This window comes from Rhinolophus hipposideros (genome assembly GCF_964194185.1).
Source record: "Rhinolophus hipposideros genome assembly, chromosome: 2".
Taxonomy (NCBI): Eukaryota; Metazoa; Chordata; class Mammalia; order Chiroptera; family Rhinolophidae; genus Rhinolophus; species Rhinolophus hipposideros.
Window position 1 is genome coordinate 95,353,367 of NC_138048.1, and position 18,707 is coordinate 95,372,073.

General features: G+C 36.9%; 1 protein-coding gene across 3 annotated transcripts in view; it reads right to left on the reverse strand.

The window, feature by feature from the left end:
* Window positions 1–3,015: 3,015 nt before the first annotated feature.
* CYYR1 (cysteine and tyrosine rich 1) overlaps window positions 3,016–18,707 on the reverse strand; it is a 95,101-nt gene continuing 79,409 nt past the window's right edge. For 2 of the 3 annotated variants that reach the window (XM_081074626.1, XM_081074624.1), the window contains 2 exons: window positions 17,077–17,234; window positions 3,016–6,923 (listed from right to left, as the gene is read on the reverse strand). In XM_081074626.1, coding sequence (XP_080930752.1) covers window positions 6,742–6,923; window positions 17,077–17,234 — 340 coding nt within the window. In that variant the 3' untranslated portion in view covers window positions 3,016–6,741. Of the gene's footprint in view, window positions 6,924–14,759; window positions 14,805–17,076; window positions 17,235–18,707 lie in introns of all 3 variants that reach the window. The other variant, XM_081074625.1, reaches the window with a different exon arrangement.

The following is an 18,707-nucleotide window of genomic DNA, read 5'->3' on the forward strand; positions in this document are numbered from 1 at the left end:
CATCTACCACCCCTTTCCCCCTTACCCTCTGGTAACCACTAATTGTTGTCTGTGTCTATGAGTTTTTGTTTCTTCATTTGTTTGTCTTGTTCCTTTGTTGTTTTCAGTTTTATATCCCCCATATCAGTGAAATCATACAATTCTTGACATTTTCTGTCTGACTTATTTCACTTAGCATAATAATCTCAAGATTTAAGGCCATGGAAACAATATGAGCTCTCTTATTCACTTATCACCCATGACCAAACACAATTCAGAAAATGATCCCCCTGCCTCTGCCTCCTCTTCATACTAAAAAATGGCAGGTAGTACACACTCAATAGTTGCTCGTGACTAGGTTAGAAGAGGGGAGACGGAGTAGAAATAGGAATCAAAGAGTCTAACTGTGAATAATGTTTTAAAACCAATGATTCCTTAAGTATCCAGAGAAGGCATGTGTTCCCAGCATGTGTTTCTGCACTTCCAGATGTTTCCTTCGGTTTGTTTTCCATTTTTAGTGAAGGTATTCAGGATTAGGTTAGGTAGCAACTTGATCCACTGAACACTCATCCAGAAACTTGTTTGGAATTCTTTTCTTGATGAAGATTAAATATCTTGGAACGCATTGAGACTGTGTTAAGACTTGCCCATAAGGTATGTGGTATGTGGTCTACTTCCTTCCCTGCCAAAATGCGGTGGCTTGTAAATGAAGTTCATGGGCAGCACAAATGTTGTGCATCACTGTCAGTATTTTTTAGGAATGTGGCACTTACCCTGGTAGCTCAGGCCTGTGGCTGTTGCTGGCTCCATTCTACCCATCAGTTCACTAAAAGCAATTTGTGAACAGCCAAGTATGGCCCTCAGATTCTTCCAGCTGTTGTGTTGGTACATTGCTGTTAGAGAGGAGATTACCTAACTCCAAATAATGGGCTTAAGGAGAATGAGATGAACTATCCCTGTGAAGGTTGGCCAACTACTAAGATGGCTCCTGATGCTCTCACTTCCTGGTATCTGCACCCTCGTACAATCCTCTCCTCTTTTGTGCAAACTGGACCCAGTGACCTGAGTCTAAGGAATAGGACATGGCAAAAGTGATGGGATGACACTTCTCAGATTAGGTTTTAAAGGTCTGTGACTCTTCTCTTGCTAACACTAGGTTTTGCTGGCATGCTCTCTCACTCTATGTTTCTGCTTACTTGCTTGCTCTAGGGAAGCAAGCGGATATATTTTGACTTGCCCTATGAAGAGGCCCATATGGTAAGGAATTGAGGGTGGTCCCTGGCCAACAGCCAGTGAGTCCCTGGCCAACAGTCACTGAGGCCCTCAGTCTAAAAGCCTGCAAGGTATAGAATCCTGTCAGTGCTCACACATGCGTGGGAGCTTGGAGGCAAATCCTTCCTCAGTTCGTACTGAGATGACTACAGCCTGGAAAAGTCCCTAAGCCAGAGGACCCAGCTAAATTATGCAGATTCCAGGCCTACAGAAGCTGAGATAATAAATGCTGTTGTCTCAAGCCACTAAGTGTTCAGAGGCTTTGTTCCACAGCAATGGATAACTGTTACACTTGTTTATAGAAGTGCTAAGGCTTGGAAATGGAGGTACAAAGTTTGGAAAGAGAATCAGTATATATTTTTGTGTTTGTCTGAGTTACCAATCCGGATAGAATCTTTATGACAGATGTTCTACGTGTACTGTTTATAATCATGCAACAACCAGGCAAGAGTGGTGGTAATCACATATTCTGTGTAAACTGAGATTATGGAAACTCTGTTAATTGGCTCAGAACACATAGCTAGAAGGTGACAGAAATGAGAGAGAGAAAAACCCAACTGTGTCCTACTCTGAAGCCTTAGTTCTTTCCTCTGCATTGACATATCATAAGAGGGAAGGGCAGGGTTGGGACTACGGTGGCCATCAGAATCACATGTAAGATCTTTTTAAAGCTAGTTCTGACACTCTTCTTTTCTGGAGGTCCTGACACAGTTTGAAGGGAACAATATCACACAGTGGGGTTGTCCCAGAAGAGCACTGAACTTACACATTTCAGCTACATCCCTTGCAGCTTGGGCCTGTGACTAAATAATTAAAATTGCACATTTCAACCAGGTTCTGATTAAGGATCTGGTCGTCCTGAGCAGCCTCCCTGCTGATTAGTAAGATGGTCATATGACTCTGACAGTCTGGTGTTAGGTTGTTTTAAATAAGTTAAAAATAAAACAATAGCACCCAGAGCTCTACTGCTTGGTGGACTCATATAGTGTGATGCGTGCCTGATCCTTTCTCAGCTACAGCCAAACATTGGCAAAACGAATTTGGCTAAACAAGGACCAGTTGAGAATAGACTGGATGAGTGGTGGGTACTGCATTCATTCGGTGGTAGGAACAAGATTGTGAAATAATAGAAGAGTAAGTACACCTCCGCGCTATACCTTAGGAAGATGTGGACGGCCCTGCCTGCTCTTGTAATGGGTTTGAGAGCTGAGCAGGGCAGCTGCAGACTTGATTAGAGTCCGACAATAGGCTGTGGTTCTGTCTCACAGCTCCTGGGCAAGTCCAGGTTCTCTCGACTGCATTCAGCCCTTCAGTTCCTGTGATACCTGCCCCACCCCTGGCCCTAAGGAGAGCCTTAGTGGGCTTCTCATTGCTCATGGTTGTCATGCAGATCATCGCCTTACTCCTGTAGCAATGGCCTCTTCACACATCATCCTGACGGACGTCACCATTAACTGACAAGGTCCACAGTTTTTCCTGGACATGATGACTTCAGTGGTTCTTCTGCAACTCCTCCTGCTACTTCACTGCATTTTGCATAGAGGATTTTTCTAGAGCATCACTTCCCAATAAAGTAGCCGCTAACCATATGAGGCTATCTAGCATTTGAAATTGTGGCTAGTGAGACTGAATTTTTCATTTAGTTTAATGTTAATTCATTTAAATTTGAATAACCACATGTAACTGGTGGCTAATGTGTCGCATACTGCAGGCCCAGAGGCTGCCATTCTTATGTTATTCTTTTGTTAATTTATTTTTGGTTAATATTTATAGAATATTTTCTATGTGCCAAGCATTATACTTAGAATTTTGTATGTATTCACTCAATTTTCCCAATGAAGCCCATTATATGATTTACATTTTCCAGAACAGAAAGTTGAATTTTAGAGAGATGAAGTGGGCCATCTTAAATCACACAGGCAGGATACAGGGTTAAAAAAAAGTCCGACCACGCTAGTGCACTGTTGGTGGGATTGCAGATTAGTGCAGCCACTATGGAAAACAGTATGGAGGTATCTCAGGAATCTGAAAATGGAACTACCCTATGATCCAGTAATTCCACTCCTAGGCATCTACCCGGAGAAATCCAAAACTCCAATTCAAAAATCTGTATGCACTCCTATGTTTATTGCAGCACTTTACACAATAGCCAAGATATGGAAACAACCGAAATGCCCATCGGTAGATGACTGGATTAAGAAGCTGTGGTACATTTATACAATGGAGTATTACGCAGCCATAAAGAAGAAAGAAATCTTATCATTTGCAACAACATGGCTGGATCTAGAGAACATTATGTTAAGTGAAATAAGTCAGAAAGAGAAAGACAAGTACCATATGATCTCACTTATATATGGAATCTAAAGAAAAGACTATGTGAATAAACTAATCAGAAACAGTTTTGGGGACACAAAGGAAAAACCGAGAGTTGTTAGATGGGTGTGGGGGGGGGGTTGGGGATAAGGGGAAAGGTGAAGGGATTTGGAAGCAGCTGGTAACCACAAGATGGCCTCAGGGTTTTTTTGAAAATTAATTTGGGGAAGGTATTCTATAATGTGGTAAAGATTTTGTTGGGTATCCGATGGACATGCGTCCTATTTGGGAGACCACCTCAGGGATACTGTGGATACCTGATCATGGCATTGTACACCAGAAGCTAAATATTAATGAATGCCAACTATAATTTTATATATATAATGTGATGGTTCAGTGTGAGGTCGGAGGGATAGTGGATGGGGGGAGGGGGGTTCACTGTGTGAGGGATATAAATGATGAACGTCTAAGTATTACCTTGTCTTGTACACCTGAAACTAATAAATAAAAAAAAAAAAAAGTCCGACCCCCTTTTCACTTTACCAATTGGACTTATGTCTTTATTGGTTATTCAAGTGGGTCAAAGGAAATATCCTTTTAAAACTCAAGAAAACTGGGTGCTTGTCTTGTATCCTGTCAGAAGAAACAACTTGAAATAGGCTTACTAGAGAAAGTCTTATGGGATTTGGTATTAATTAGTTCTAGTTTTCAGAGTATAAAATATTTAATATGTTGTAAATTTTATTAGTGATCTGATTTTGATTAAATTATCTAATATTTCAGGGCCTGACACCTTCACCTATCTGGATAAAATGTTCGTTGTTTATTTAATAAATAAAAATACCCCCCCCCAAAAATCTGTTTGGCTCTAGTCCTGTGTTTCTTGTACAGAAGAGATTAAATCAGCAGGAATGGAGGGTGAAACAAAATGGACACAAGGCAGTTAAAATATAACCCTTATTATAATGGGTTGTTTCATTTTATTTGCTTATTGTAAACATTTTGGCCTCAGCAAATACATTAGTTTTTAAATAACCATAATTCAAAGCTTTCACATGATATACTATTTCCCCCCAAGATGTGTCATGTATGAAAATAATCAGTGAACTCCAAAAGTCTATACTGATAACGTGCACATTTATGCTCTGGTGACACTAAATACAAATAATAAAAATACTCATCTATTGTAGATCTATGGGTCTGTGATATACCTTATGGGAGGCCATAAATCCCTCTAAGAAGAGAGATGATGTGCACTGAAATGGCTCCTATGTGGGTAATGTTTACAGAACATAGGAAGTCTGCAATAAATGTTTATTGACAGTGAAGATGATGAGAATTCAGTTTCCACTGGTTTTGTCTTCTCTGTTTTTCTTAAGAAATATATGGTGCATTTGCAACCAACATTCTGAAAATCACAGAGACCCTGGCACTTTGAGTTGCAAAGCTATGGTGTAATTGGGTCTGATCACACTTTCAGAAGAGAAATACATTAAAGCACTGTTAAAAGTGTGCCAAAATCTCAGTCATTAGAATAGGCTGAAACTGTTGAATGCATTGTATCTTCATAAAAAAAAAAATCAGTGCCTGAAAATCAAGTAAGTTCTTCAAAACAAATCTAGATTTTAGATCTCACTGGCAGTGAAACCATATTTCAGTCAGATCCATATATTTGAAAGTAAAATATGCTTGTTGTATTAGCTACTAGATTTCCTATCTACAAATACAGGCACTATATACCTTAAGATATTTCTTTTAATTGTTTTATTCAGTAAAATTCTTAGCATTGTTTTGGGAGTTCACTGAATCATAATGATATTGGATTAAAAATTTTAGATTTAATTGCAAGTAATACAAAAATTTCATCGTCTATTTCCAAAATTTTTTCAATGTAAATTTTAAGTACATGAAAAGGACCAACATAAAAATATAAATGCTAAGGTCACTTACAGCAAAATATGGCACATTAGTACTACTTATTAACAACTTTTGCACCTAAAGATAGGCACTTCATAACATTTGGATTTTGGCAAAAGGCAACAATTTGATATCTTAACCTTTCCATTAATTATCCTTTTTTCAAGGGAACAGATTATCAAAATATCACAAAAGAGAAACAGAAATTTGTCTAAGCTACCTATGAATGGAATTACACAGAGCAGAATCCAAACTTCATTTTTCCCTCTTCTTTTATAAACTTATGTATCTTCATGGTCAAGTCCTGAGATTTTTACTCCCTGATATAAAATCCCGTGGGACTATTTGGCTTCTAATCTCTTTTAATCTGGAGTGAAGAATCTGTTGCTTATGGAACTTGACACAATTTTCCCCCCACGTTGGAATAAGGAATAACCTTGTCATAATACTCTAATTAAAATCAGATGATTTTTAGATGGCAGAAGCTAGCATTGAAGAGTTCTTGGCTTCAAGGAGCTATTGAATTCCTTTGATCCTGTTTAACTCTCCAGTTAACTCCAGTTGTATTCATTCCTGGGGGCACACAAATTTACCCCATTCCTACCTAAAATATGAGCAGAGCTTTTGTGTGCCCGGTGGACCCTTGTGCCATTTGATTCAGCTATCCCTTCTAGAGCATGTCACTACCCGACAGTCAGCACAGGTTCTCGTTGAAGTCTTGGTACCAGAGCGCTTCACAAAATCTCCAATTGCTTTTTATTATACTGAAATCAAAGTTCCCTGTTCTTATACTGAAATCAAAGGTACTGCAACTTCCATCCAGGGCTTCAAACAGTGTAAGGCACAGAGTAGGTTCTTATGTGCTTGATCTGCATTTATTGATGAATGAAGGAATGGACAATTCTAGTTCTGACTTTTAAAGCTATATAGAATATAGAACACAGTGGTTTCTTTATGTAGTCCAGGCTATTTTCCTGTCTTACATTAATCTTCTCTTTTCCAGGATCAGTAGTGCAATTTCCTTAAGGAACATGCTTTTCAGATGTTTTGTCTATCTCATTACTCTTCTCCAAATGTGCTTACGGTGATCAGCAGATCTCTTCAAATGTGGTCTTATCAAACCAAACATAACTCCAGATGGGGTCAGCTCTGAGAGGGGTAAAATCCCCGTATTTCTTAGCCTGAACATTCCACTTGATATATTGTTTGTCCCAAAACAGTATTTCTTACAGAAATCCTATCTGTTTCTGAGTAGGCATTTTACTCCGGGAAAGATCTCAGATTGGCACATATTCTGTTCCGGGAGGATTGTTTCTGGGAATTTCCAGGATAAGGAGGGGGTGGAGAACGCTGTGCTGAAGGTTGTGGTGTCAGGGAGTAGGGAGGAGGCAATTCTGCACAGTATTCCATCTCATGGTCATAATTATAGGGGGGCGGTGGGACTGAAAAAGGAAAGGAAAACAGCATCAGGCAGTTAGCAAACATTTGAATGTCTACCATGTTTAAGCCACTGGGCTGGGAAACGTGAAAGAGGACAAAATTTTTGCCTGCAAAAATCTTCATTTTATCAGGGTGAGGACACACATGTATAAAAGAGTGAGTGTTGTAAAAAGTGGTGCCATTGGCCAAATTATTTAGAATTGGTGGCTCAGGGTAATTTTCTTGGAAATTTGATATTGAAGGGTCAGAGAGAGAAGAAGCTATGGGATAATTCAAGTTTGAGCAAAGGCACAGAAGCAAGAGAACATTTTTGTTCGAAGCAAAAAGTATTATAAATGAAGGAAAGAAATGGGAAAGACTTGGAGGAATTTGACAGTATCATCATTATGTTGGGCTTTGACTATCATATAAAAAGTGTGTGATGGGCAATGATCAGAGGGTTTTTGAATATGCTAATGAATGTGCTTTGGGAAGATGACTCTGAAGTATGGATTGAGGTGGATGAAAGAAAAGGTGAGATGATGTAAAAGCATATGTGAGGGGTTACAAGGGACTCATGGCAGTTGGGGGGGAAGTCATAAGAGCTCCCGGGCAGCTGAGTGTTTAGGTGATGACTTGGGAGGTGGAGAAAGGGGTAGGGAGTGAAAGAAGGTGTCAAGGTTTTGGACACCCAATACTGGGCTCCCATAACTTGTAAGGTCAGGGAGCCATTACAGGAATAAGGAAAAAAACGTAAAAGGAGGACAAATAGGTTTGCAAATGGGATGAAGAATTTTGTTTCCTAAATCCTATTTGGAAAATTTTCTTAAATTAATTTTTAGTGTAATATATTCAATATATTCTTAAATCACATATAATATACTTTATTATGACTGTGTATGGATGTCTGTTTTGTAGTGATCTCAATCCCATCTTAATGGTTGGAAGAGAGGTAGCCCATTAGTACTCCATGTCTTTAAGAACCAAATCATTTTGCAACATCTGAGCAAACCCTCAGCAAGCCCTCTGATGACTTACCAGTAGTTGAATCATCATCAAGATCATGATTCTAGTTGGAATGGACATGCCTTAATTGCCTACTGTGAATGTAGCCTAAATCAACAAGACTACTGTCATAATAATGGAAAAAAATAAAAGGCCAGACTTGTAGCATTGGAATGGGAGGAAAGAACAAGCAACCTTTCAACAAACTTATTTCTAAGATGGCTTCTAAGTTGTGCCCCTACCAAGAAGATTATGATAGTGTTCTGATCAATATGCCCATATAAACACTGGGCTCCACCTGACATGCACATTCAAACTATGTTTCTTCTGGACCCCTTGACTTGGCTGTCTTTACCAGGAGCTTAATGATTTGAACCATTCACTGACTTGCCTATACTCTGTGAGGTGAGGAAGCAGAATTGAGTCAGCCAAGAGAAGAGGAAGATGGAGACACTAAATGGGGTAGGATGTCCTCCAAGGACTTCTCTGGTGCACAAAGTCTTTGCAAAGTCTCTAATGGGCTGAATAAACTAAGGGCTTGAGACGGAGGACACAACTCTGTGGAGAAAGCAGCAATGATGCATACCGCTTCTTCATGACTGCTTTAGACTTTTGGAGATGGGGCTAGTCCCAGCTTTATTCTGTACAACAAAATGGAATAACCCTCTGTGGAGTCTAAACACACATTCTTATTGCATTATACCCACTGCTTTGCTTCTTTATATCTAGGAGGACTGAGATGAAGAGATTTATAATAAGCTTTGTCCAAGCCAAGAAATGCAGCCTCCATGTAAAATGGGAAGTTACAGCTGGATACCCATTGAACTGTTTCTTATAAGCATGTGCTTCTAAGTTGGTTTTACATTGAAACTTTTCCCTGCCTCCCACGTGTGGGACACACACCGAATGTTTCTGCAGATCGACCCTGCATCATCATTTGCTGTCATGAAGCCACAGTGTGTTTTTTATGCCTCGGTAACAAAGCATTTATGTTCTGCCATCTGCATAAAAACTGCTGGAGGACATTTCAGTGAGATTCCCCATGGTATTTACAGCAGCATGTTGAACATGAAAATTGAAAATGTGAAACAGTGTTCTTTCATTCATATAGCCTTTGAATTTTGAGAAAGTGATAATACAATGCCGAAGAGTGATATCTTGAGGACTGTCCATCATGAAATAAACATGACACATCTTTTATAGTGATAGCTACTAGAAGACATTTTGAAATGATACTTGTATAACTGTGGACTGTGCTTTCTTTCTTGCAGATAGTAAGGCTTCATTAGGAAGCAAACTTTTCAAGGTATCAATTTTTAGGATTCCGGATTAACTCTGATAGGTTTCATTCTTCCTTAAAGGTTAAATGATTTTAAAAGATATATGGATGATACAGCTGTCTTTGAAATTCTTTCATAACCAGCATTCCAATTTTCTGATTTAAGTAGAGCAAATAGGCCATTTATCCTTAATGTCATTGTAGTTGTCTACAATATTACAAAATCTAAGGATGCTATGAAATTCATAGAAGAAATTCAATGTTTTTCATCCACACAGGCCAACATTTCTAAAGCATATGTAAAGGGAAGATGCTTGGTATTATTAAAACTATACAACATTATTTTAGAAAATTTAGGAACAGAGGAAAATCATTCATAATGTTGTCACCACAATTTAACAAGTATTGTTTTTATGTATTCTCTTCTGGTCATTTGTGTTTTTTATATTCTTGTAGTCATGTAAAATGGTATATGTTTTTTTTACTTTATATTATAACAAAGTCTTTTTCATTCTGGTATATGTTCTTCATAAATTTTATTGTTAATAGCTGCATGTTATTCAAGTGGCCATTCACTTGTTTTGAGATTAACAATTTTTTATTATTATAAATAATGGAGTGATGGATATCCTTCTAACATAAACTTTTTACTATTTTGAATTAGTTCTTTAGAATAAAATTCCAGGAATAAACTAACTGGCTATCACTTACTATTTTGGTTATTTAATAGTGAAAAAAATATCGCTCTTTACTGTACATTGATAGTAGCTAAATTTGTTCTACATCTTGTTTACTAGATTGTTCTACATCTTGTTTACTATTTGTAATTCATGTTAGGTGATATTTTTTGTTTGTTTCTACTGATAATTTATAAACTGGGATCTTAATTAGAATTAAGATATAATTAAGATAAGATATAAATAAGTGTACAAAATTATATATCATGTTCATATGACTTTTTAAAAGTAGTTCTTTGTCAAAATGATTAATTATATTATTTTTAGTTTATTGACATACTTAAGTTTAAAACTTTGTATCTAACAAAATATATGATTCTTTATCTTTTTGATCTCTTCTGTATTGTTTCAGAGCTTAAAAATGTGTCTTCTTTTTCAGATATCTGACATATATAATCAATCTATTTTTGAGTTTTTCCATTTAAAATGTATATTTAATGTTTCCTTACATCTATTATTTTATTTGGTACATTTTTGCATCAAAGTTTATTTTTTCTAGGTTCTAACCTTTGGTTAAGTCAAATTATCTAAATGTGGCCTCTCAATCCTCACTTTTCACAGTTTTGTTATCTCTCCTTTAGAGTTTGTAAAATTTTAATCTACATGCTCTGTTCCCATGACTAAGGGCATATCTTTTTGTAGCAGGAACAACTCATTTTAATTATTATTGATTTTAAATGGTTTAATATCTGGTAGGACAGGTGAATCCCGTGACATTTTTTTTAAATGTATTTAAAAATGTTTTTATTGAGACGTAATTGACATAGAACATTGTATAAATTTAAGGTGTATGATATGTTAATTTGATCCATTTATACATTGCAATATGATTACTACCTCTTAAATTAATTGAGCAAGGAGGCCATTAGACTGAGGTGGCTCAACCAAAATCTAAGCCTCTAAATGCCTCAGAGTTAAAAAATCAAAAGGCTAAGGACAATCTATCACAAATGGCCAAATTGGCTTTAAGCTCTAGCCAATCAAATAATTTCCTTTCTCTGTTTCCACACTTTCTCTATGTAAGGCAGGTTATTCTTAATCACTTCCTCTTTGGTCTGCCCAATTGGAATCAAGTTTTATTCAAACTATTAAATGTTTAATATGCCCCAGTTTATCTTTTAATATACCTTAGTGTTAGCTAACACCTCTATCACTCATGACTTTTTTGTAATGACAACTTCTAATATTATTGCTGGGAGAATGCTTTGTCCTTCATCCTCCCTCAAACCCCACTACTCGTGATTCACCTGAACCCCACTCAGAGCCCACAGAGCTTCTGGCAAGACCACTGTCTCCACCCCCAGCACACAAAGACAATCCTGCCCATTTCTCCTCTATAATGGCCTAAATGCAGTTCCTGATGAATGATATCATTAGAACCTATCATTCCCCTTCCCCTCAGATAACATCAAGACAACTCCAGTCACCATGAAAAAGACAAGCTCCTAGAGTATCCTACATTGCAGATCTTTAACTCTGGAGCCTTTACACATCTGAGCCTGTTAATTTTCCAAACTTTCCCCAGCTCCTTTCACTGTGCTCAGAACGAAAGTCTGTCATCAGAAAAGCCTTTCTATCCTCATCCTCTTTACATTCCTTGACACGTTACTGTAGCTCAGAATATGAGGAAGTTCTCTTCTGATTGTGTCTGTTTTCTCAGAGAAGTGAGATCTGAGAAATCATCTGCTGAGACTGAGAAAGGCTGAGGGGTTTTTGAGTTTTGAGAAGAGAGAAGAATGCATGAGATCATTATCTCGGACTGGAAGTGAATATTCACTTCACTTTTCTATTTCAATTAAAATCTGATTTTCTATAAGAGGACAGCTTCCTCTGTAACACTATGAAAGGGCTGTTTGTCTTCCACATCCTACATCCTTTAAGGTTAGGAGGTGCACTGAGTGCTCTCTATAATTCTCACAGCCATTTTTCAAGCCATTATCTATTCTTCCTCTTTAAAAACCTGAGCTCTTTTGTAGCATGTGCCATGAAATCATACTGCTTTTTACTCCTCCTTGTTATCAATATCTGTGGTCCTCTCTGCCCCAAAGTCTCATTCATTGAAGATTTAGCATGAGACACATTATCTTTCTCTGCATCATGACTTCTATTATCATTTTTGGTGTTGTCAACATCCATGTGTTGAAATAAATTTCTAGCCCCAAGATGGAGCCCCTCTTGCCCAGTGTGCCACATCGGCAAACAGGAGCTTAGATAACACTCACGTCTCTGTAATGCTCTGCTTGACCAGAAACTCAGGATACATATCCAGTCAGCTAACTCCCAAACACAAAGCCAGCTTTGGGCTCTATACTTACTTCCTAGTTCCTTCTCACCCAAACAAGTTTGACTGTGTGGCCCCAGCCAGTCAGATAGTTTCTACTTTTCTCTTCCTCAATCTTTATTCTTTATCTTATAAAAGCTGCCTCTCTTCTGCCCATTTTACAATTCTCTGCATGAAGACTGTCCACTTCATGAAGTGTTAAAGTTTGTTTCTATCACCTGAATTATCTTCTTTAATCATTTTCAAATACATGTAATCCTGCCTCTCAGTCCCTTGGACTTTCTGCCTTCAAAAATATTTTTCTCATAATGGTACCATTTTGTAAATCTGACCACCTCTCTTTATCTTTCTAGAATACACATTCCAAAACATCTTGGACCTGATCTGCATTTCCAATGTACTGATGATATTTAAAAAATGTAAGCCGGTATCACCTTTTTCTGTCTTCATGTCTTTATTCTGCTTTAATTTATGGTCCATCATTAAAATTATTTCTGTGCATCTATTGTCAACTTTCTTATTCCTTTCTTTCCCCATTGCCTGGTGAATTGCAACATTTTGGCTATCCCTGAATTGTATATAGGAGCTTAATTAGCTAGATAAAAATGCACAGTCATGCAGATTGATCTCACTTTAAATGAATGACCATATTCTTAAGTGTGGAGGCCATTGGCAATGCTCCCACATTACGCATTTCTTTAGGCATTTCGCCACCCCTCTGTTCTCTGAGATTACTGTTTCATCTTTTTTCTTTCTCCTTAACTACAAACACCTCCTCAATCCATTTTCAGCACAAGACTCCTTACTTCACTAAGAAAATAGGCACAATCAGAAGAGACCATCCTCATATCACCAAATCCTCTGATGAGTACGTGGAAGTCTTCCCATGTTCAGCATATATATTAATAAAGTTGCCCTCAGATGTTAATTCAATGATGCAAATGGAGTGTTGATTTCTTAATGAAATATTTTAAAAATTACAAGCCAGTTATTTTATAGAATGTTCCTCAACCTGGATTAGATAGATATTTATTCATGCTAAGGCTGTGAACTTCCAGAGGACCATTATACACATAAAGCTATGTCATCTTCAGGGTAACACCCAGAGATATATGCTGTCCATTTTTTCTCTCTTTGGTGATATTAATTTTAACTTCTTAGTCAAGATAGTATATAGTTTCTCCAATTTTATAACAAGATATCTGGAAGTAGATACTTTAAGAGCATGCAAATATCCTGCTCCTCGGCAATCTTCCCTGGCCCCCTCCCCGATTTAGCATCAATGGATGATTCTTGTTCTAAGCCTTTCTTAGGATGGTTTTAGAATGAACAATTTTCCAACTCCACAACTCCTCCCTGCATGTATCCTTTGGCATTTTTCTATTATCAAGAACCTCGGCCTCCTTCTCCATTTTCTTTCTCTCTCTCTCTCTCTCTCTCTCTCTCTCTCTCTCTCTCTCTCTCTCTCTCTCTCTCACACACACACACACACACACACACACACACACACACACACACATCTATCATCATAAATCACTCATTGAGGGACTCAATAATGTAATTTTCTTGATAGTATTGAAATCCCTTGTTTGCATTTCACTGATTTTTATATCTTTGCAAAGACTTTTGTTATGGTCTTTCTACATTCTTTCAGGTGCATTTCATCTAAACTTATTTCTAAAAAAGAGTTAATATGATCAATTTTCTTTGTTTACATTGAAGTTCTGGAAAGTAGTAGAAATATAAGACTTGGTAAATAATTATTTTTACACTGATGGTTTTAAAAATAATTGTAATTAAGCAGAACTTCATTCATTCTACCCAACATGGCAGGAATAAAAAAACTATTTTGGAAAGTCACTGTTCAACAAAGGGTCAGGGGTGGCAGATTACATTTTCTTGGTAATCTCCTCCCCAGTATAGAGTAATTATGTTCACTGTGGGGTTTCCCACTGAGTGCTTTCACCAATGGATGAAATAACCTTTACTAAATTATTTTCTACTTACTTATGTAGCCTTTAGGCAGTGGGACTATAGAGTAACTTGGGTTATCTCAATTATCACACCATTAATTAATGTGAGTAAAAATGTTCTGTATTTCCACACATGAAAGATTTTGAAAAGCATTCAGTACTACTCTATGTTGTTTCCCTATCCTTTAAGTAAAAGCTTAATTAGTGTCTTCGAGAGGGAAATGAGAAGTAATTAAGCACATTATGTTTCGAAGACCCAGTCGTTTTGCAGTAAAATGCTTCTACCAAAAGGTTTATCATATTTCTTACATTATTCAGTTCCCAGAACAATGCATTTACTAAAAATGTGACATGCATCTGTGATCTGCAAGTATAGATGGTGTTACTACTATAAAGTTTTAAAAACATGTTTCCATACATAAAATGGAAACCTCAAACCCAAGAAAGCACAAGTCTTTACATTAAAATATTTTGTATGTTCTATGTGAATTTTGTAATTTTTTAAAAAACATTTAAAAAATTTTAAATACACTTTTCTTGGTCAAGCAAATGTGTATCCGGAATGTTATCTGCATAGTACTTACCTTCTCTCCAATTGACGTCTCTGTCTAACTCCTCTCTGTTTTTTTCTTGGGTTATGGATTGACGAGATAAAAATGGGGAGAGGTAAAGAATGACAAATAATTCCCCCTATGTATTCCTTATACCCCCACACTAACTCCAACAATATTCTCAGTAAATTGGGAAGATTCAACATTGTGAATTGCTTTTGTAGTGAGTAAAAGCTAATACTCTTCGGTGGAATTTAAGGTAAATTCCCTAGGTGTTGATAAATAACTAACTCAGGTCTCGTGATGACTTGTGTTCTTCATTCCTTCAGCCATGTCTGCTGACTGCCCATTATGTTCCAGTCCAAGTCTTACGTGCTTGAGATTGAGTAGTGAACAAAATAGACAAAGATCCCTGCCACATGGAGCTAGTATTCTAGAAAGAGGGGATGGACAATAATCAATGTAATGATTAGGTAAGCTATATGTTATATTAGAACGTTAAAAACAGTCTGGGAGAAAATGTACAGTAAGGAGAATTGGGGTGCTGTGGGAAGGGACGTATTACAATCTTAAATAGGGTGATCAGGGCAGGCCTCACTCAGAAGGTGATATTTGATCAAAGTCTTGAAGCAAGGGAAAATGTGTGACTGGAGCCAGAGTGGCAAAAAGGAGAGTAGAGGAAATGAGGTTAGAGAAAGAAGGGGTACAAATCATATATTGCCTTACAGGCCCTGGTAAAGAATTTGCCTTTTATTTTGGATAAAATGAGGAACCACAGGCTCTGACTCTTCCTCTGGGGGAAATGGGAAGCCATTAGAGATTTTGAGCAGAGGAGCTATATGATCTGATCACTATTTTAAGAGGTTCACTCTGGCTACTGTGTTGAGAACAGTGGGGTCAAGGGGGTGGGTCAAGGAGGGGTCAAGGGGGGGATGCTGGGAGAGGAGTTAGGATGTTATTACAATAATAGAGATGAGAGCTGATGGCGGCTTCTACCAGGAAAGGAACAGTGGGTACTGTGAGAAGTCGTCAGATACCTTATCTATTTTGAAGATGGAGCTGAGAAGTTTTCCTGGTAGATTGCATGTAGGTTTGAAGGAAAGAAAAGAGTCAAGAATGACTCCAAGATTTTTGACTTGAGCAATTGGAGGGCTACATATGCCATTAATTAGGAGAGCAGATGCTGCAAGTCGAGGAGGATTTGGAGTGACGGTCAGAAGTACTGCTTTAGACATGTTAAATTTGAGATATCTATTAGGTATCCAAGAGGTGGATGTCTAGTAGACAGAAGGATCAAATAAAACTGTAATTCAGGAAAGAGGTTTGGAATGGAGATTATATAACTTTGGGAGGCATTAGCATATAAATGGTACTTAGTACTATGAGGCCAAATGACATAACCAAGGAAGTAAGTGTAGATAGATATAGGATAGAAGAAAAGATTGAGCCTTAAGGCACTCCAACATGAAGACTGGAGAAGAGGAAGAACTGATAAAGGAGGAACAGGAGAAATTGTTATTCTCACATTTATCTGCAATTTGCTCCCTCAAATTGAAGATGATAGGGAAAAGTTTAGAAAAGGAAGGAAGGATTAGGAAATTGATACAGAAGACAGATTGCAAGTAGAAGGTACCCACTCTTTTCTATAGGGACTGAGAGAAAGGACATGAGTAAGGATAGGAAATTATCTTCCTTAGGATGTGTTAAATTTAGAAGTTGATTCATTTTCATATGTCAAATTGTACATATACAGATTGACGTAAAAAGCACTATTGAAATCACCTAATGCAAAATTCAGTATTTTGTTTATGGAGTCATATTTATATGTGGAACTTCTAGCAGATTCTCTTGTTAACTTATTAATATATCACCTTTGCTCTTCATTGAGAATTTTAATATTATGTTAAAATTGTGTTCTTTGCATAAGGAATGTACATAAAAACTTTTTTCCATCCTTTTTCTCAAAACATACATAACTATTGAATCAGACGTCAGCTCATTTGGACATGTAACATACTTTCTCTACAAATATTTGTCAGAAGTCACTGGCAGATAGACGAAGTGGGTGTAACTTGTCTGTTTTTCTTAACTCTGGCTGATAGATAATTGTAGTCAATGAGACAATCATTGAAAATATGAACCTCTTCAAATCTGAGGTAGACTTTATTATTTAGAGCTAAGTAATCTCCATTGAAAGCTGGAGTTTCAATCTACATTAACTTAGAAATACACTCCATACTTGGAGATTATTCCAGTGAGTCTTTAATGTTTCCTCTCCCGGAGGAGTCAGTTATTAGCATAACTAAGACATCAGACTTTTCCTTGAGAAGGAGTGAGCCATTTTGCTTACCAGGACAGGAGGAGATGGCGTTGATGTGACCGGTCCGGATGACCCCCACCCTGGTCCCGCGGCTGTTTTTCATGCACATGCAGATGCATATGGCGATTCCAGCAATGACACCCATGATAAATACAATTCCAAACACGATGCCAGCAATTGCCGTGCCCCTAAACAGGAAAAACAAAAGTACATTTATTGAAAAGTCTCATAGGATCCTTCAGCCTTTCAGATACAGCTCAATGACTATATGACGAATGCTTCTTTACAAATATTCTTAAAGATAATGTTAAAAATAAAAAAAAAGGGATAATTCTCTGAATCAGTTAACAGTCTTCTGTATTTCAATGGATAAGAAAAGAGTTATAAACCTTTAGGGAATCCTCTTCCAGAACAGTAAACCCAACATTCAGATTCTGGTTTTAAAAATTCATGTATTTATGCAAAGCACAGATATGCTCTCTAAAATAATAATTAAAAAAAGACATTCTGTTGTGTACTTAAACAGCAAAGAATTTATCTATTTTCTGTAGAATGTATGCATTTAATGAACACAACTTGATAAATGCCAAAATATTAAATAAAACTTAACATTTATTCTGATTAAAACGCTTCATAAAGTAGAACTACAATTTTTTCTTAACAAAACAAAGGAAACCAAACATTTAAAAAAATTATACAGAGACCAATTATGGCAAACAGTATTTCCATTAAATTCAGGAACAACGTAAGCAAACCTTCTATTTTATCAATGTTAATGTTTTTGTCCAGAAAGTTTTTTCTAATGCAAGGAAATCACAGAAAGAAAAAAAAATACTGAAAAAGTCAAAATTATCATTATGTGTAGATAATATGATTTGTTGGAGTCTATATTTGTTCACCATTTTGGAAAGTAACAGGGAAATCTTTATCAAAATGTAAAATTTCAACAGGCATTATCATTTATAGCAATGCTTCCTAAGGAAATACAGCCCATGTGCGCACAGAAAAGGTACCAAGGATGTTCATCCAAGTGTTGTTACTACATGCAAAATATCAGAAACACCCTAGTGTCCATTAAAAGGGGATTGACAAAAAGAAGGAACTATGATACATCGGAGAATGAATCCTATACAATGATTGAAAAGGGTGATGAGGTCCACATGGATTGATATGTTCATGATACATGGTTAACATAGAAATAATACTACAAATGAAAAGGCAAGTGTTAACAGACTAATAGCAGTAATGAGGTAGATCGTAATTTTACATGTCAAATTTTTGAATGTATAGACAGTGATTATCTTGTAGAATAGGAAAAAAGAAAAAATTGTATACTCCCCAGAAGCAATCATTTTCAACTCTTTCAGACATTTTTTAGTATCTCTCTTCCTATTTGTCAGTAATATTATTACATTCCTTTATTTTTGAAATTTTTATTTTTACATATTTCTAGTGGCTTATCTTACAGTTTTGGAGCTGTATATCCCTTGGAAAAACTTTTATCTTTCATTAAATTAGTCATCAATATTTTTAGTACCATGCCATTACTTACTACTGAGCCAAGTAATGTACCATGGCTATCTTACACAAATTTTTAAAGATATTTCCATGAATTCCCATTTTTCCATATACCTGTTACTATTCCTGTCCCCCTCCCCCTT